This window comes from Chionomys nivalis, chromosome 14 (genome assembly GCF_950005125.1).
Source record: "Chionomys nivalis chromosome 14, mChiNiv1.1, whole genome shotgun sequence".
In the NCBI taxonomy this organism is placed as follows: Eukaryota; Metazoa; Chordata; class Mammalia; order Rodentia; family Cricetidae; genus Chionomys; species Chionomys nivalis.
Window position 1 is genome coordinate 60,639,724 of NC_080099.1, and position 20,281 is coordinate 60,660,004.

Below are 20,281 nucleotides of genomic sequence, written 5' to 3' on the forward strand. Positions count from 1 at the left end.
CTGGCTTTTAGCACCATCGAGTACAAACAGAATACTTCCGTGAAGAAACCATACGTTCTCAGAATCACGTGCTGCCTTTCTGAGCAGCCTATGGAACTGACGAAACGAGGCCGTGAATAGGTGGTCAGAGCTGTGTCGGGTAGAGACGATGGGTTCATTACAATGAACTTTGTGCCCTTCCTTACTTAATCGGCGCTTCAGTTGAGGTTATCAACGCTAGCCATCTACCCGTGTTAGCGACAAGCACATCAAAGCTCTCTCTAATGGAGTTCCCTGGCACCTTCCAGGGTTTCCTCTTGCAGAAGTGAAGCTGTTGAGAGGCGTCCTTTGGTCGCCTTCTTTTCTCTGTTCTTTCCATTTGAAAGCGGTGTTGGGACCTGCCTAGCACCTTTTCCTTTGGAGTTTTCCATTTCTCTGGGTGTGGTTCTGGGAGCGGGGAGGCAGGCAGGTTGCCTGGAGCTCCTTTGGTTTCCATCCATTCATTAGATGAAATAATGTCTGCCTCGCACAGAAGCTGCGGTGAATCTCAAGAGTGTCTGTCCCACGTAACCTCTGGAAACTGTTCAGGGCTTTCAAAGTAGTGGTTGCTTCATGGATGGCGCTCACTCACTTCTTTCACAGGAAGAAAGGTTGCGGGAGGGTTGTCGGCATTGTTTCCAGAGCCTTAAATCACTCAGGCTGCTTTGTCAGCCACAGTGGGTTTATTTGCAGTATTTCCTTGGATGCCTTAGGTGTCTTGCTTACGCTGGACGTTAAAGATGACTTTAGCTCAAGGTGATGCTCAGGCTAGTGGTTCCAGCTGTGGTTAGGCTTGGCTGAAGTGGCACCAGATGAAGGACTTGGAATCTTGGAAACACTTATGCGAGTCTCTCAGTGACTTCCGCCCTTTATTGTTATTTACAGTGTTATGGGAGAGGACAGAGACATTTGTCTGGATCCTCGAAACTCAAGTCATTGCCCAGTGTTGAATGTCTTTCAGCACTTAGAAGCTATCGTTTGGGTTTATTAAAACTGATGAACATAATGATTGTGTTCTTTCATGAAATATATAATTAGTCTAGCCCTAGGTTACCCACTCTGGGCTTCTTTTAGTCCCCAGACCCCCTCTAGGGAGTGATGGTTAAATTTCTGTTATAGAAATAGCCAGAGAGCTTGAAATGTCCAGGAGTTGGATGTGGGTCTGTAGAATCATAGAATGTGGAAGAGGAGAGGCCCAGGTATTAGTGACAAAAATTAATCAAGTATGCAGTGTATCCAATTTAAATTAATACATGACATCAAGGAGTTACTTGGTGGGGCTGGAGAGGTAGCTCACTGGTTACTGAGAGCACTTGGTACTCTTGTAGAGGACCCCCGTTCAGTTCTCAACACCCACATAGGGTGGCTTACAACCTCCTGTAACTCCAGCTCCAGGGGATCTAATTCTCTCTTCTGGCCTCTGCAGGCACCCACTTGTGCTGTATGTTCTCTCTCTCTCCTCTCTGTCTCTGTCTCTCTCTCTCAAACACACACAAACACAAATAAAAACATTTGATAAAGAAGAAATTCTGGGTGAACTAGACATTGTGGCCATAGTTGTCCTCCCAGCACTTAGGATGCTGAGGCAGAAGTGTTGATACAACTCCAAGGCCAGCCTGGACTACATAGTGATTTGAGTTTCAGGCCAGGCCATCCTGACTAGAGTAAGACTTTACCACAGACCACCAAGTAACCTAAAAACAGACAAAAATATTACTTGAGAGCTGTATGAGAAACCTAGTCGTTTTCAGTCTTAGTATTATTTTAAAAACTGAGTTTGGGGAGCACACAAAAGCAGGACCCAGGATAGCTTTGATTTCCGTTTCCAATGATTGTGCACGGGCAGTGTGCAACAGGTGCTAAGAAAAATGGACGCGATCAAGAGCAGCCATTGACAGAGAGCTCGAAAGCCTTCTTTCTGACAGTGTGTGCAGAAGAAAGCTGTGAGGTGTGCATGTGCAAGGGGGTGGGCGGGAGAGAGACTTTGTTTTAACCATTGAGCTCATATCAAGAAGCCACCGTATAAAACACTTTCTTCAGTTTTCAGTCATTTCTTATTTTAAGGTAGGAGAGGATTATGATAAAATGGTTTCTGTCACCTCTCTCCCACTGAGCTTTCTGCCGGCTATCACTGGGTTTCCCTGGACTGCTAGGCACACAGTGAGCCATGCTTATGAAGGGTTCCGGCCTCCCCTGTGTCGGTTTCTGTTCTCCAGTGTAGTGTGCCTTTTAGAATATGACTGGAATTCTGGTAATTATTGTATGTAGACCAGAATTTTTTTTTCCCCCTTTCTGGAACCTTTGGAACTCTCCCCTCTTCCTCTTTACCTTTCTCCTTTCAAAGCACAATTAATTAAAAACTCAGAGACAAATATTGAGGTTCAACCTGAAGACCCAAAAAGCAAAGCAACCAGCCACTGCCTCTTACCTCAACCTCAATCCAAAATGGCGACCCTGCCTCCAGGAATCTCAGAATGAGCCTGAGATTGAGAACTGTCTCCTCCCATTTTATGATCCTCTCTAGTTCTGGGATTAAAGGTTTGCACCACTGGGATTAAAGGCACTGCCCAGTTTCTATGGCAACTAGTGTGACTACCGGGATTAAAGGTGTGTGTCACCACTGTCTGGTCTCTAAGGCTGTCCAGGTGGGCTGTTTTACTCTCTGATCTTCAGACAAGCTTTATTTATTAAAGTAAAAAGGAAATGCCACTGCATCCTTTAATCTCTTTTGTGCTGTCAGGTTTTACAAAGACCCCTCCCTTCGTCTTCTCTTATGGTTTGATTGAAGTCCTGACTGTGGGCACTTAGTCCTCCGCTTCTGTGAAGCACCCTTTGTGCTGACTTCTGGGTCATTTGTGCCCCCCCTGTTTCTAGTTCTCTTTCTCTCTACTTTCTAGGAGATTGCTTTGATCTGTTACAAACATTTGATATGGTTTAAAACCTTTTTCATAAACCTATCTGTAATTTTTTAAGAATTCCTTTTGTTTTCTTTTTTGATTTTTATTGTTATTGTTCTTGTTCCTACTGCTATTATTATTATTTGTTTTTTCTTGAGGTACTGTCTCTCTACATAGTTCGGGCTATCCTGGAATTCACTGTGTACACCAGGCTGGCCTCGTACTCACTGATATCCACCTGCCGCTGCCCCCTGAGTACTAAAATTAAAGGCAAGACCAGTTTGTTTTTCTAACCATGTATCTGAAATAAGAATTTCTTTCCTGTCAAATAAAGAAGAGAACTTCGGTTATATTTTAGTAAGCAGGAAATCTGTTTATTGACTAGCTAAGAAACTCTAGGTGTAAATCCAGGAGTTTGACAAAGACCTCCTGAACCCGTAGCAGCAGCACTAATCAAGCATTTGTAGTGGAGACAAAGAATTTTTTTCTTTTAAAATTTTACCTTTTTTTTTTTTAAAAAAAAAACTTCACTTTCATTGATTCTTTGTGGATTTCACATCGTGTATTCCCATGCTCCTCATCTCCCAGGCCTTCCACATCCTCCCTCTGCCCTTGCAGCCTCTCCCCAAACAAAACAAAGTTTAAAAGAAAAGCCAAAGATCAAATATAACAAACACAACAAACGAGAGAGAGAGAGAGAGAGAGAGAGAGAGAGAGAGAGAGAGAGAGAGAGAGAGAGAGAGAGAGAGAAGAATCTTCTCTTGGAAGCTGTGGTATGGTGTGTCCTGGTGAGTCACACAGTTTACTCTTTAGTCTCTTCATCTTTACTTGCAAGTGGGTGGGACTCAGCTCTCCTGGTCTCCTGCACTCGGGGCTGGCTCACCTGTACCCGCTACAACAGGTCAGCTCTAGTGTGCTGCCCAGGTGGGCTACAGGGTTTGCTCTCTTGTGTGCTGCAGCTGGTAAGGGGCAGGGCATTGGTGACTCTGGGGCCAGCTCTCTTGCCTGCTGCAGATAGCAGGGTCCAAGTGGGCAAGTCCACTGCACTGGTCCTCAGGGCCCCTCACCTGAGCCCGAGAACCTTTTTTCTTAAGATTTATTTTTATTTTTGGATTATGAGTATGTATGTATCTCTGTGTGGGCAGATGTGCATGTAAGGGATGTGTGTGCATCTGTGTGGGCAGATATGCATGTAAGGCATTTGTGTATATCTGTGTGGGCAGATGTGTATGTAAGAGATGTGCATGTATCTCTGTGTGGGCAGATGTGTGTGTAAGGGATGTGTGTGCATCTGTGTGGGAAGATGTGTGTGTATCTGTGGGCAGATGTGTATGTAAGGGATGTGTGTGCATCTGTGTGGGCAGATGTGCATGTAAGGGATGTGTGTGCATCTGTGTGGGCAGATGTGCGTGTAAGGGCAGGTGCCTTCCATAGGAGAAAGTAGTGCTAGATCCTGTGGAGGTGGAATTTCAAGTGATTGTTGAGTTGAGTTTGAGTGCTGAGAATTGAACTGGGTTCCGTGGCAGGAGCAGTATATGCTCCTAAATTCTAAGCCATCCCTCCAGCCATGTGCAGGCTCTTAAATCATGTTTAGAGCACCAATCCCTCCCATTGGGCAGAGCAGAATTCCTTGTAGGAGAAGAAATTATTTTAAAACTATGCTGTGCATTTGATAATCCAGATACATTTTTGTAAAACCCCTTGAAGGAATGCGCCTCCCTGGACCGCACAGCCCTGTTTTATGTGGAGTCTGGTGGCAGTCTCAGATGCACTAGGAGAAAGTATAGAATTTGGCCCCCAGAGGGTTTCTGTAATTTTGGTCTGCCCTTGGCCATATTAAATGTGGCTGCTCTATCTCTCCTGCCCCTTGGCTGAGAGTAGTTCCCTGCCAACTGCTTTCAGGGCTCCTCCCAAGAGCAGCCTGGGAAATCTTTCCCAGGGGCTCCCCATATCCGGGTGCAGTATGTTTATCGTGCTAGGCTTGCTTGGCTGTTCAGCTGATGCCTCAGAGGTTTGCTCCTCAGTTCATAGTGTGCATTTCCACCGAGGCTTCTGGGACTCAACCTTCTTTTTCGGACTTCTGTCTCTTCCTTGGCTTTGGATCCAGAGCCTTTGTCTATCTCCTCAGCCTGTGAGAATTCTCATCAGGACAGTGGGGGACCAGCCTCGACAAAAATACCTTGTCAGGGTAGAGGCGTGAAGATTCAGAAATATAGTAAAGACTATGAAGATGCAAATGAAAACAATAAAACGGAGAAACATAGGATAGTATCGGGAGGGAACTCCATGAGTACTGAAAATTCGCCCGTGTTTAATTTTCAACTGCTTAAAATATCCCTGACCCCAAAAGGTAGGAGTGAGATGAAAAACTACATTAACACGAGACAAGGAAATGAACAGACCAGCTGAAGGTTGGGGGCTACGGCCACAGCTAAACATTCTGTTGCTAGAACAAAACAAGTCATGTTCACACCCTAGACCATTCTGTAGGGAAACCACTCCCTGGGTGGAATCCCAAGTTATCTCCAGAAAGGAAACTAGAACTTAGTTGGATCCTTAGACTCTTGTTTGAGGTCTGTTTTTGGAGTACAAGGTCTAACTATTAGCCACACCTGTTGACAATAACCTTGAGAGAGCAAAACTCTCTCATCTACACCTAGGTGGGACCTTTGTTTGAGCTAGAAGCACAACAGCCTTAGAGAACTAGAGGTAGGTTCTGAGTCTCTGACCTTTGGCTCATATTTTCGGGTCTCCACACAGGACCTTCTTCCAGTGGTCCGGGGAAGGTACTGAAGCCCTGCTCAGAAATATCCCCTACCTCCCAGGCTGCAGCCCACCAACTCTGTTTGATGGTGACCATTTCTGTTCACAGGGGTGGTGCTTAGCTTTCAAATGGCTCTTCACAAAACCTTATATCCATCCCAGTAGCATTGTCCCATGGGCCAGAGGGTTTAGCTTTTACAGTGTTTGCATTGGGGCTGGTTGCGGATGACTGTAGGGGCATGTTTACATTTTCTGTGTCCATGGCTGGATGTGGCAGGCACAGCCGTTCGACAGTTATTTCTGTTTCTTATCTCTCTTCACCACTCTAGGCCATCTTCCTCCACACAGCCTGAAATGGGCACATCCTGTCCCTCAGATTTGCATTTCTCCTCTCTCCCCTAGAGAGTAACTAAATTGTGACCCTGGAGTCCATGTTCAAATCCTATGCCTGTGTCTGTCACATGTTGGGTCAGGAAGTCAGTCACTCACTCAGAACTAAAGCTAATGAATAGTTCCGTGAGATTATTCTCTCTAGGCTCTTGAGCATGTGTGTGCGTGTGTATGTAAGAGTTTGTCTAACATGCATGTCTTGTATGCACTTTCTCTTATGTGTACACACGGAGGCCACAGGTTGACATCAGTTGGGTGTTTTCCTCTGTGCTGCTCCACCGTCATCTTTTGAGACAGTCTGTCTTACTGAAGCTGGATCTGGTCATTTCAGCTGACTGGTCCTCACACCCTGGGCTGTATTTGCTTCCATCTACCTATCCCGGCGCTGTGTTTACAGACCTTTACATGGTTGGTGGGGATCTGAACTCAAGTTTTCATTGCTGCGGGCCGCGTTCCTGCCGCCTGGCTCCTGGCTGCCAGCTAGGTTATGCCCCGAAATAATTACACGGAAACTGTATTCTTTTAAACACTGTCTGGTCCATTAGTTTTAGCCTCTTATTGGCTAGTTCTTACATATTGATCTAACCCATTTCTAATATTCTGTGTAGCACCACGAGCTGGCTTACCAGGAAAGATCTTAACCTGCGTCTGTCTGGAGTGGGAGAATCATGGCGACTGCCTGACTTGGCTTCTTTCTCCCAGCATTCTGTTCTGTCTACTCCGCCTACCTAATTTTCTGTCCTATCAAAGGCCAAACAGTTTCTTTATTAACCAATAGACATATGACCCTCTTCCATCATTTCATCCTTGCCCGGAAGACCCTATCCATTAGGCCGTCTCTTCAGCCCTCTTTCGTTAGTTCATCTTTTTGAAATCTGAAAATGCCAATAGCAGATAGCCAGATGAGAAACCGAATTGTCCCTTTCTCAAATCGAGCACATGCTGCGGTGAGTCGAAGGCAAGCATTTGATGGTACTGTAGGCCATTGCTCGGTATGTGGTGGAACTTGGTGACCCTAAAGAAAATGAGCCTTATTTAGCAGTTCCAGGATCCCCAGAAGCTGCAGCCTGTAGAGTAAGAATGTGGCTGACTAGTTGGAAGGTGGTGGCACACGCCTCTAATCCCAATACTCAGGAGGATCTCTGTGAGTTGGTGGCCAGCCTGGTCTACAAGGCAAGCTCCAAGACAGCCTGGACTGTTAGACAGAGAAACACTGTCTGGAAAAAAAAAAAAAACCCAAAACCAAAGTAAAAGAGAATGTGACTGACTAAAGGCTTAGAGTGGGCTGTTCCAGAAGTAAATTGAAGAGTAAACCTTGGGTTCTCTTGGCTGAGGTCCAGGAGACGTCCCTGCAGCCCTCTGCTCTGTACTGAAGTAGCAGTGCACAGATGGTATGGCCACTATAAGGGGAAGGAGATCTTGTTCCTCCGGGTTAGACCTAGCCATGGAGGTGAGGGAGCAGATGCCTTCTGGCTGCAAAGGGCACGGTTGTGTTTGTGTGTAAGGTGAGGGCCTGCTGCTCTCCGCACCTCTCCTGGGAAGTCCTGCAGAGTGTCTGGCCTGGTTCAGGTGTGCTCTACTCAGACTCTTGCCAGGTTGTTGCTTGTGCATGCTTCTGCGTTGCAGTATACGGCATGCTGCAGCCTGCTTCACGCTGGAGGCTGAGAAAGACAATGTTGGGTTGTAAATTTCTTCTTCTCTCTCTCTTCCTCTCCAAGATTATCCTGAAGGCAATAATTCAAGTGACTATCTTGTTCAAACAACAACGTATCTTCCACAAAACTTCACCTACTTACCGAACCTCCCCTGTCCAGAGAAGCTGCCTCATATGCGTAAGTGGGAACTCATTTCTTTGCACTGGTGGATTGTGCCGTGATCATTTCTTTGCACTGGTGGATTGTGCTGTGATCATTTCTTTGCACTGGTGGATTGTGCCGTGATAGAAGCTCAAAAACCACGTGGTCTGAGATGTCATTAGGCGGATCATTATTGTGGGTGTTGACATTTTTAATATACTGCATGATTTTTTTCATTTTTTTAATTTAATTTTTTTGGAGGAGTACCGAACACTGATTTTGGTGGTGGATGGTTGAAAACTAAAGAAAAATGCAGAAGAAAAAAAAAAAGATAATGAAAAATTCCTGCATTTCTCCTTTTTTTTCTTTTTTGTCAAGGCGTGGTTTCTTTGTGTAGCCCTGACTGTCCTGGAACTTGCTCTGTAGACCAGGCTGGCCTTGAACAAGAAATGGGTTAGATCTGAGTGCTGGGATTGAAGGTGTGCACTACTACTACACCGAGCTTTAACTTTTAAATTCTCGTAAAGCAGATGACAAAGAATAACTAATATGTTTTCTCTCTTTGGATGATAGAACATTATAGATTAGCCCAAAGTCTTCTCTCCCATGTCTCCCCCATGAATTCCCCTTTCCTTCTCAGAAATATTTGATATGTGTACATACAGAGCACTATAAATTTAGTTTTACATAGACAAATGGAGAGAGAAAATACATAGTTTCAAAGAACTTAAGAATTTTCCTACCCAAGAAGCTATCTCCAGTTGACAGTCGCTTACAGAGAAAAAGTCTGTTTTCTCTAATGGAGTCACCCTGGTGTAGACACCACTCTTCAGAGAAGGGCCCATGCCCGGCAGTAGATGGCCGGTGTGAAAATGAACTGAGTGCTCTTTATTTATTTGCGTTACAATTTTTTGATTAAATATCATATTTTCCAATTTTGTGATTTTTGTGGAATTTCTGTGTGTGCAGGTGTGTCTGTGTCAGTACACATTTCTCATGCTTTTCTTTGGCTTTTTTCCCCCTCCTGTTTGTTTCTTTGTTTTGTTCGGTCCTGGTTGCTGGTTCTTCTTTTTGTTTTTCAATTAGAGTCTTGTTTGTTTAATGAGAGAAAGAAAAGGTGTGGATTTGGGTGGGTGGGGAGGACCTATTAGGAGTTGGGGAGGGGAAACCATGACTAGAATATATTGTTTGAAGAAAAATCTATTTTCAATTAAAAAAAAATGAGAAAGAAAACAACCAAAAACAAAAAAATTAGATGGTTGTCTAAATTACATGTTACTCTGTGACTGAATTTTAGCTTGTTTTTTGAGAATTACCCATGGTCTTCTATGTGGATCTGCATTGTGGTGAGAATGTCTGTATAAACATGCCATGTTTTATTTTCCAGATCTCACCCGATGGGCAGTTAGGTGGTTCCCACTACTCCCTTTTTAAAATCACACAACAGGAAAACAAAAACGCCTTCTATCTTCCTTGTCTAGAGAACAGTGTAGCTCGGCCCTTCCTGCTCCTATGTGTCTGCACACTTGAGAGTTGACAACTCAGAGGTTGCTTGCTGTTCCAGCTGCTTGAGGTTTTCCAGTTTCTCCCAAGTTTTTGCAATATGCAGGGCTTGTTTATATCACTTTGGTGTTGGTAGATTTTGTGGTTTTTCTAAAAATTTAGTTATTTATTTTAGCTATGTTGTGTGCGAGGGCTTGCTTGTGTTCACGGAGGCCAGAAGACAGTATCTGAGCTCCTGGAGCTGGAACCACAAGGGTGGTTGGGAGTTTTCCCGGATATGGGTGTTGGGAACCCCCAGTAGGAGCGGGAAGCATTCTTAACCTCTGAGCCGCCCCTCTTCTTTGGGATATATATTTTTTTAAGTGATCAAACAGAAAGAGTATCCCATTATTTACGTTTTTGCTTACCTCCTTACTAGTGGTTTGGCTCTCTGCCCCTCAAGGCTCGGCCCTTGGTGACTGCTGGGTCCTATTCACCTGCAACAGATACTGATATTTCTGAAGTGACAGTTGTCAGTTGTGTGTGCTTTGAATGTCTATTCACAATCCTGGGATTGCTTTCTAATCCTTCTTATGAAGTCCTTTTATTTTGTGAAGTTCAAATTACAGTTTTTAAATGGGTCACTCTCTAAGACTTTGCCTTTTTCTTAAAGAAGGCTTTTCTTACCTCGACACTGTACAGATATACCTTTATTTTCTATTAACGTTTTGATTTTGTTTTTATATTTTGCATCCAATATGTAGTAGTGACCCATGTACTATAATTCAAATATATTTTTTAACCACTATTTCTCCACCTTGTGAAGCTGAGATGCTGTCTTCCAGCTCTCAGAAGCTGCCCTCCTGTTACTGCCCTTGGCCTCCACTTCTCTCTTTTATGAGTAGTCTCCATATGCTACTTCGTGTCTTATCCCCATGCTCTATTGACCTTAGTATTTAAGGGTGCTTTTTGTTTCTTTGTTTTTTGAGACAGGGTTTCTCTGTGGCTTTGGAGCCTGTCCTGGAACTAGCTCTTATAGACAAGGCTGGCCTTGAACTCATAGAGATCCACCTGCTTCTGCCTCTGCTGGGATTAAAGGTGTGCAATACCACAGCCTGGCTTAAGGGTACTTCTTATAACTTTATTGAGGAAATTGCTCTCTGCAATTAAACTCAGGACCTCTGGGAGAGCAGCCAGTGCTCTTAGCCACTGCGCCATCTCTCCCGTCCCCATAGCTTTTTAGTTCATTGTTGGTAGATGCTGTAACGAACACAAAGGAGACAGGCTTTGTTTGCCACACGGCTTAAGAAGAGTGAAGGGACCCCTGAAAGTTCTAAGCTTTAAGACTCCCTTTCAGGACTCAATTAAAGACGCCCCGAGTGGCTAAAAGGGGGGCTAGAAATCTGAGAGTAAAGAAGTCTACTCACAACAGGCTCCGTCTGTCCATAATTCTTTATTCTTCCCGCTTCAATTCATCATCTCTCACTGTTCCTTCTTGTTCCCCCATGTTCCACATTGTTCTTCCTTGTCATAGAAAATCAGATAAGAGTTTTCACGTACGCACACAGATCCATGGGGTTGGGTAGTACAGGTCTGGTGGATCCTTCATGGAGAAAGTAAAGCCGTGGTGGCGCATGCCTTTAATCCCAGCACTCGGGAGGCAGAGGCAGGTGGATCTCTGTGAGTTCGAGGCCAGCCTGGTCTACAAGAGCTAGTTCCAGGACAGGTTCCAAAGCCACGGAGAAACCCTGTCTCGAAAAACCAAAAGGAAAAAAAAAAAAAAAAGAAAGGAATTAAATCATCAAGGAATTCTAGAGGGGAAGGTTAGTGTGCTATACATTTTAGGTGGTTTGCAAGGAGCTAAAGAGTTTATTTTCAGTAAAATTATGAGTAGAGCACAGAATGTTTGAATCAGCCTTCCACTTCTTTTCTCCCAGTATATGCAGAGGCTGCGAGGTAACCAGGAAACCTAGGGGAAGCTGATGGCTCTTGATCAGACAGCACATACACTGGACACTGTAATTTCTATGGGCCTAGGTCTGAGTTAGACTTACTGCTCTAAGCGAAGGAGACCCAGGCCTCTAAATTATCAGTTCTGGGCTCTGCTGTAATCAACCGTTCTGATTGTGGGTGCTGTAGGGTAACACCGGAGTAGCAGCGTGGACAGGTAGTAATTCTGTGTCCTTGGAGATCTGTGAATGTCTTAGATGGGATATTCTTTGCCTGCACCCTAAACTCTGACCAAATGCCTACTGGCAAAGGTAATTGCAGGAAGGCAGATCTCTGCGTTTACCTAGAGGAGAGGGACAGAGGCCTAGCAGTGGGAAACTGTTCTGAACTGTGGGAATTAATTTCCCAAAAGTGTAACCCAAATTAGTTAGCTACAGTAAAAGTCTACATCAAAGGGCAGCTACTTATTCACAGAGCAGTAACGCCAAAAAGCCTTGCCTTTTGGTTTAGCCTTTACCAGATCCCTTGGTTCTGATGAGTTGCTCATGAAAAGATGTCTGAGCAATTGCTATATAATGCTGTGGCTTGTAGCAGAAATGGTTTTTCTCCATGGAGGGTGAGTCAGAACCACCCAAAAGGTTCTGTAGAACCCTGCATCCCTCTGAGTTTCCTTTCAGAGGGAATTTTCAATTTAAAGTCCAGGTATAGCAGCCCCCGACCTAGATCCTAACCTCACCCAGGCTGTCTGGAAAAACTGCCTGGGGAGCCTCTGTCCTGTTTGGGCACAGCCCATAAGGCTCTGGTTTTATTGATCTAAACTATGCCCTGGAATTAGAAAAATAAACAAATGAGCAAGTGAATCTGATTGTGCTAGCTCTGTCTGTCCCACACGGAAAATGACAAGAAGTGACTCCTGTGGCCTCCTCCTCTGTCATTTATTAGGACAGCCTTGTTTTCCCACAATAAATGTTTTTGTCTGTGCAGTGTTGAAGCCACTGGGAAGTGTTCTGTGGAGTATTGATTACAGTCATTTCCCCTTCATAATTTGCATATTCAGGGAATTATAGTTGCAAGAAATCTTTGTCCTTAGTTTAGTGACCATTTTCTTCATTAGTGGTTTATGGATACTAATTAAACAGTTTGAAAGTGTCTGCCTGCCAAGCCCTCCTGCCAGCAGCCCTCTCCTGCAGTCCTAAAGCTCCCGTGGGGCGGCTTCTCTGGCTTGGTACTTGAGTTCAGCTTGGCTGCTGTGGGCTCCAGGGCTGCCTCTCCACTGCGCTGACAGCTACCCGTTTACAGCAGGCTTCAGCATGGTTCCTAGCTTAAAACTGAGCACCAATCTCATGTCCAGGGAGTCAGGGCAAGTGCATTATTTGACAGAAAATGTAGTCATGTACTGGTGATATTTCACAATGGGAACTCTAAGTATAGCCAACATAATGAGGCTTCTGCAGAGAGGGTCCTTTGAAGAGAGAGAGAGACAGAGAGACAGACCTTTGCTGGTAATGTGACTCTGCCCAGGGCATCTCTGTATCCTTCTGTAACACCCGGATTGCAGTGCCACCTTAAGTGTGAATGGGGGTGAATCGCAGTATGGCGTGTAAAACTCAACCAATACTAATTGGATTCCTTCCTTCTTTCTCCCTTTTTTTTTTTTTGATGGAGCCAGACTTTGTAATCACCAAGGGGATGAGGCATGTGTGTCATCCTGAGGCTTTATACCTAGCTGTGCAGCCTTAGAACAGCTCCCTGGGGCCACAAAGAGCAGTGCTATGTGATATCTGAGTGCAAAATCTTGTAGTACACAAAATAATTGAATATAATACCTTTCTAAGATGTTGTTGGATGCAAAGCATTCAAATATGCGTGATCAATAATTTACCTGTAGCTGCTAGCTGTGATGTGAACTGATGTCGCTGTGCTGGATTAAGAGAGTATAAGTCTCCCTTCTGGAGTCTTCTGGGGTCTTCCTTAGTGTTGCCATAGGATGGCCAGTCCCAGATTTCCATACTGTGGAGTTTGAATTTCAGCAGTGTTTGGTATTCGATAGTGGCCAATCACACTACAAAGTCTATCTTGATTTGTGTTGTTTGTATGAAGAGGGCTAGTGATATATCCTTGCTATTTAATATTTATAGGCTCTCCAGAGGGCGAATCCACTCTCGGCTCTTTTGAATCTATACTAGACTCTTGTTGATAACCAAGGGAAATAGAAATCTGCCTTCCAAGAGCATAAACACAAGTGCTTAGTACGGATGTTTTGATTTTTCTGTGGGGCATAGCTGGAAAATGTCAGCTGTGCATGCTGCATAGCAATGAAGATGGATTTAACTTCCGTCCGATTGTCTGATTGCCACTCAAATAGAATGCACCGGCAGTGACTTTTCCTCATCCTGTCTTGCCCTGATAGTCCCCGAGCTGCAAACCTTACCAACGCAGGAGCTCGCTGAGATGGATTTTAATGAGTGGATTGAAATTCAGCAAAGGGGAAAAGCAAGTAAACTTTAGAAGAGCTCACACAATGCTTAACACAACAAGCTGTCAATCATGTGGATGTCTGCTGTAAAGAGGGGAGGGGGGCTCCCACAGGAGCACAGCTAGTGCAATCCAGAAGAACTGGGAGGAGCAGGCAGCACCCAGAGAAAAGCGGTGTTCTGTCCTCAAGGTGAGGCGAGAGACGGAAAGGAGAGTCTCAGAGGACTTCGGAGCTGGGTCTTCAGGCCAGTCCTGCAGGAGCTGAAAGAATAGCCTGGGGCTGTTCCCACAGTGGGGAGGGCACTCCAACTGGAGGCACTGTGAGTGGGTGGCTCTGAAGATGAGGCTGGAGTGGAAGGGTCTGTGGATGCTGCTGGGGAATCCGCAGGCAACCACGAGACGGCTTTCGAGGGGGAATCTGGGGCCACGTGCAAGGGGAAACGAGACCATTGAAGGTTGGGAGATAAATGATAGACTAAGTCTATTCTTCGTGGAGGTGTTCAGATGAGAGTTTCAAAGGGGTTAGGGAGAGGGTGGAGTCAGGTCACTGGTGAGGCATGTGGCAACCTTGGCCAGGTGTCATATATGCCTAAGGGTTGTCTCACTTGGTGCTCCTTTACTGAAGCAACAACTCAGATAAGTATCACGGTGGAGAATGGGGAAATTCAGTTGGGCATGTTTTATTGGGAGTTCAGGAGACGTAACTTGGGGTCTGAATTTTGAGAGGAGCGTGGCTGGAAATAGGAAGTGAGACAGAAAGCAGGCTGAGGACTGGGCTCTGAGAGGCCTGCAATTAGGGGGTGAGAGGTGATTAATAGAGGGAACTGAGACGGACACATGGAAGTGAGGACAGAGTCCCAGGGATCAACTGTTCCCGAGAGCAGGTGGAATGAGGAACTGGGTAAAGGTTGCTGCACTCAGTGAGTAGAAGATCTATGCCAGCAACTAGAAGAGAAGTCAGTCAGGGTTATAAACCTGAATGATCTTCAACCTTAGGTTTTTTTGAGACAGGGTTTCTCTGTGTAGCCCTGGTTGTCGTGGAACTCCCTCTATAGACCAGGCTGGCCTTGAACTCGTGGAGATCCTCCTGCCTCTACCTCCCGAGTGCTGGGAGTAAGGCACATACCAGTACCACCCAGCTCCAGCCCCTCTTTTCATTGGTTTCAAAAAAAAAAATGTTTCAAATCTGTTCCACCTGGATGATTTTAAAAGATAAAAGTTTATCGGGCTAGAGGATGAGAACAAGGGTCCAGAACCTGGCTGGTGGGCTCAGAGACCAGGAGAGCTGCTCACCAGTGTGGCTGGAGCACTGCAGAACAGAGAAGAAGCCTGGGAGATGTTGAAAAGAATGGATTCTGTAGAGAAACGGAAGGGACACAGGAATGGCCTCAGGTTGATGAGCTAGCTGTGGGGAACAGGGAGGCTGGTCCCCAGAGGCTCCATGGTGGACAGTCCCTGTAGAGATGAATCTAGAAACTTAAGGCCTTGCTTCCATGATGTTTGGTGCAATTAAGAGGTCTGTATATGCATGAGACAGAGGTGGTGGAGATAGTAGGAAGAGGAGGCAGGAAGGGAAGGAAAGAGAGAGGAAGGGACAGAAGAAGGTGGAGCCGGGCGGGGGAGAACACAGAACAAACAAGCAAGGAAAGACCAAGTGCCGTGAAAGGTTGGAACAGAATGGAACGTGGAGCCAGCTAATCACTAATTAAAGGTGACTCACCAGATCAGCGCGCTCACAACATGACCCTTGTGTTTGGACGAAGGTGGATGTGTTGGAGGCCTTAGATGGTACTGTCACCTCATGCTGGCTTAATCTGTAGTTTTCTTCAGTGCTTTGTGTTAGGTGGAGAATTCTGGTACACACAGCCCTTGCTTCAGGGTCAGATTTGAGTCCAGCTGTGAGAGGTGCAGAGAGAAGCCAGCGTTGGTGAGGGTACTGTGATGGGACTCAGGCCATCGGCTGTGTTTCCTGGGTTCACAGAGGACAGGTAATCAGCTGGGCTGTTGTTCAAACCCAGGCCTCCACCAGTCAAACAACACAGACCTCTAAACAAAGGTCCAGGTTCTTTGTTGCAAACCACACTGTATGTGGCTTAAGAAGACAGAATCTGTGGAAAAATACTAGAGATACTCCAGGAAACCTGGGTGGCCAGTTAGATTGAGAGTTAGAGGAGCACAAACAAGGCCTAGCCCACACTGAGAAGTGCCTCTTGGTGCCGCTTGGCAGAGCTCACAATTGCCCTCAGCCACACTCAGATCTGGAGACAGACTTGCCATTGCTCGGTACCCTCAAGCCACCATGTATATGGCAAGGCATTTTTCAGAGTAGCCTGTCTTTATACTGTTTATTGCTTTTCAGTCTTTTGTAGTCACATGACTGTCTTTTCCTGAAGGCTGGATTCTAAATTCTTCCTTTGGGAGGTCAGACTCAGCAGCCAAAAATATACACAAATAGAGCTGGTAACCACAGACATGACCCGTGGGCATCTCTTGACACAGAGGTGTTGACAGTAGGACCCAAAACGTACATTTTAACACGAACACCCCCTTCTTTGGCAAATCTTTTTTATGAAGCTGGATACTGAGGTGATATTAAAACAGGCAAAAAGAAGACACTACAACCAAGAGGCCATGGAAGGAACTTGCAGGAAGGGAAAGGGGGTGAGAAAGAAGGAGACTACATGGGAGGACAGTGGATGCCAGAGAGTGTGCAGGGCAAGAGGCGCTTGTCAGGGAATGGAGCTGTGAACTGGAAGGTGGTGTGGCTGCGGGCATAGACTGAAAGGTGTTGTTTGTGGTGCAAGGAAGCAGACAATTTGGTGAGAGGAAGAGTGTGGATGCGTTCTTCATGCTCGACTTTGGAGTGATGGATTCGGCAGTGTGAGAGCCTTGTATTCCGTACAGTTTGCAAGCAGGAGAAGAGTCTCTGTGAGGTGAGCCAGAAGGGCTGACGATTTGTGCAGACCATTGGGACACACGCGTGGGGATTTCCTAGTATGTGTGTTTCTCCGGGAACACATTTGAAAAGGAGAGGCAGATGATGAGCTGGATTTTCTTGATTTCATTTGTTTCGTAGCTTTTTGGGAACAAAAAGAAGCATTGCATTTGAACCCTCTGCCAAAGCAGAAAGTAATGATGGATGTGTGTCTCAGATGCAAGGACAGAGAGCAGCAGTGGTGGCAACTTATGTCCTCCAAGGAAATTCTGAGGCTTTTTATTGTTGGGGGAGGAGAGGACAATTTGGAAGCATCTGATGAAAGGTGTGGGTCCTCCTAGGAATTCCCAGAGTTTACAGAGTGATTACAAGGTAGAACCGGGATCAGAAGCCGTAAAGATTGGCTGGAGGTTCAGTTAGTTGGTAGTTTTTAATTAGTTGATCAGAACGAGTCAAGGAAAAATATAAGCAAGAGAGAAAAATGGCGTTAAGAATTGTGTACTGTTTAGAATAGAAGACAAGGACCTGGGCAGTGATGGGGTCTGCCAGTTTGAATCATTTACACATGTGATATTTTTGGTACAAGTGTTTTTAGAGATGTGTTGTAGCACCTGGTTGAGTCAGAGAATACAAAAGCACAAAAAAAAGGACATGGTACAACAGCTTACTGCCACCATGCATGCATCCACCCACCCACCCATCTATCCATCCATCTATCATCTAGTCATACATCCATCTGTCTACCCATCTATCTATCCATGCATGCATGCATCCATCTATCCACCCACCTACCCACCCATCTATCCATCATCCATCCATCCATCCATCCACTCACATTTATCCACCTACTCACCCATCTTCATATCTATCTATACATCTACCTACCCTCTCCTACCCACTCCCTCCCATCTACCCTTCCATCCACCCACCCACCTCTTCATCCACCAATCTACCCATCCACCCATCCATCCATCCACCCACCCACCCCTTTCATCCACCCGTATGTCCAGCCACCCATCCATCCATCCGTCCACCTATATACGCATCCACCCGTCCATCCACCCATCTATTCATCCACCCACTCACCCATCTACATATCTATCTACCCATCCACCCACCCACCATCTGCACACCCTCCTATCCACCATCCATTCATACATGCCAAAGGCACTGCAGTTAGCATTGGGATTTGTAACTGAAAACTTACATGCTTAGAAAGCTCTGGTTTGGTCATTTCAAGATTAGCTGAGTAAGAAAATATTTGTTAAAACAGTTATGGAAATTCTAGAAGTCAAGCAGTCTATGTGAGGTATCTGAAGGAGTGCCTGGTGCGAGCCTCAGAGAGGACATAGGTGACCGATGGCAGTGTGAGTCATAGCCATTCAGCCACAGAGCTAGACCGGGAGGCTCAGGAGAGTGGGGGAGAGAACAGCCTTCTCACCAGACTCTTGGGACTCTTTCACACTGTCCCTTGGGCCCTCGACAGGGTCTATCTAATACTCTGGAAGCAGAACAGTCGCAAAGGGAAAGAACCAGGAATTAAACCTTTTACATCAAAGACTGACAGAAACCCCGTGTGAGTGATGAAATCGTTTCGCACTGTTGATTTATGGGAAAGAGCAGCCGTCTACAGATTGTAAGCCTTATATATTTTACTCGAGCTGTAAGGAGGATGCAAGCTTGAGTAATTCACCTGAGTTGTTTGTGATTCTGAGAACTGTGTTTAATAGAAAAAATAAAGTAACAGCTCTGGATCGTGTCTGGGGATATGTTACAGTTCACATCACCATACGCCTGTCTTTTTGGTCCTTGAGAGCCTAACAGGCTTTGGGCCCATCTGGTCCAGCGTCAGAAGGCATTGTTTCCTAAGTGCCTGTTCAGGAGGCTGGAGTCTTTGTCAATAGCGGAGCAGCTACAGTATTCTCATTCACCACAGTCCTTGGGCTTGTGGGCGTGGCTGCAAGACTGACAGGTGGCTTGCCTCAGCCAGGTTTCCCACCCTTCCTCTTTGCCTTCCAGTGCAGGTGCTTTGTTGCTTGCTCTGTACTTTCTGACTCTAGCCCCACCCTCCAAAGAGGGAAATTTGTTGTGATAAATTGTTTTATTTGTATTGTTTGCTGATTGATTCTACTTCTGAGTAAGGGCAAGTGGATTTTAGTGAGTGTATTTGTTTCTTTGATCTTTCAATCTTTAACAGCAGACAGAATTCACTTATTGGCTGGAGAAGAGAAGGAGTTTAGCCTGGACCGGTGAAGGTGCCAGTCTCTGGGAAGCTCTGTCCACCCACTGCAAATAAACTCGAGGGCTGGCTGGCCTGGCTGGTGGCTCCTTGTACATGCAGTTAAGGTGAAGGGTGTGCACACACTCCTGGCTCCTTAGCAGGTGGCTCTCAAGTGCTTTTGTAAAGCACTGGCACTCTTTTTTTTTTAATTCATTTTTATTGAGCTCTACATTTCTCTCTACTCCCCTCCCTGCCTCTCCCCTCCTCTTTAAGCCTCTCCCAAGGTCCCCATGCTCCCAATTTACTCAGGATATCTTGTCTTTTTCTACTTCCCATGTAGATTAGGGTCCTCATCTTGGCACCGACACTCTTGTAGGGACCAGCAGTATATAAGAAGTATAAGAGGCTTTCCTTAGGAATCAGAAGACCTGCACCCCAGAATGGTGTTGCTGCTGTGACTGGCAGGATGGCTTCATGTCACTGGGTCATCTCTGCCCTTCAGCTAGTAAGGTGTTAGGATTCCAGGGCATTCCACATTTCCTGTGGGTACACAGAAAAGCTGATAGTAGGTGATGTGGGTTACCCATGAGGAGGCAATCAGGAGGAAGATGCAAACAGGTCACCTCGGGTGCCAGACATCCTCTAGGCAGCCAGCAGGAACCCAGAAAGCCTGACTCCTAATTTAGTGGACCATGTATATGCATTGGAAATAGAAATTAAACTGCAAAGGATGCTGGGGGAAAGCTGATGATGATGATTACAGATGCTGAGCCAAGAAAGCTGGAGAAAAGACAAAATGTTGTTTAACAGTGCAGGAACACAAACTTCAGTTACTTGCACAAGCTGCTTGTAATTTAGCCTGATCTCTATCATTTTAGTAACGTGCTTTTGAAATGCATCTGACTTATTTGTGATTTCTTTGTTTCGTTTTTTTCTTTCTGACACATCACTTCTCTGTGTAGTCCTAGCTTTCCTGCAACTTGCTTTGTTGAGCAGGCTAACCTCAAACTCAGATCAGCCTGCCTCAGGCTCCTGAGTGCTGGAATTAAAGGCGTGTGACATCACCACCCAGCTATTTGTGTGATTTTTTTATTTGATGAGTTTTTTGTCATCAAGTCTTGGTATTTCAGGCCTGATGTCTACCGTTACTCTTATATTTGACTTGTCTTTCTAAGTTCATAGGCTTCATTCTGGTTTACATACTGCAATCTGACCGTTTTAAGATCAGCCACTTTGTGATTTGTCTCACTGAAGTGTGGGGATTGTTTATATATTCATCAGTAGAGCAGGCTGCATTAGAAGATGGATTTCCCTAGCTTACTCTGGGGAAATGATTCCTGCAAATGATACAGCA

At 45.5% G+C, this 20,281-nt stretch overlaps 1 protein-coding gene across 1 annotated transcript in view; it reads left to right on the forward strand.

The window, feature by feature from the left end:
* B4galt6 (beta-1,4-galactosyltransferase 6) overlaps positions 1-20,281 on the forward strand; it is a 65,710-nt gene that overhangs the window by 24,079 nt on the left and 21,350 nt on the right. The window contains exon 3 of the mRNA XM_057788779.1: positions 7,787-7,900. Coding sequence (XP_057644762.1) covers positions 7,787-7,900 — 114 coding nt within the window. The remainder of the gene's footprint in view (positions 1-7,786; positions 7,901-20,281) is intronic.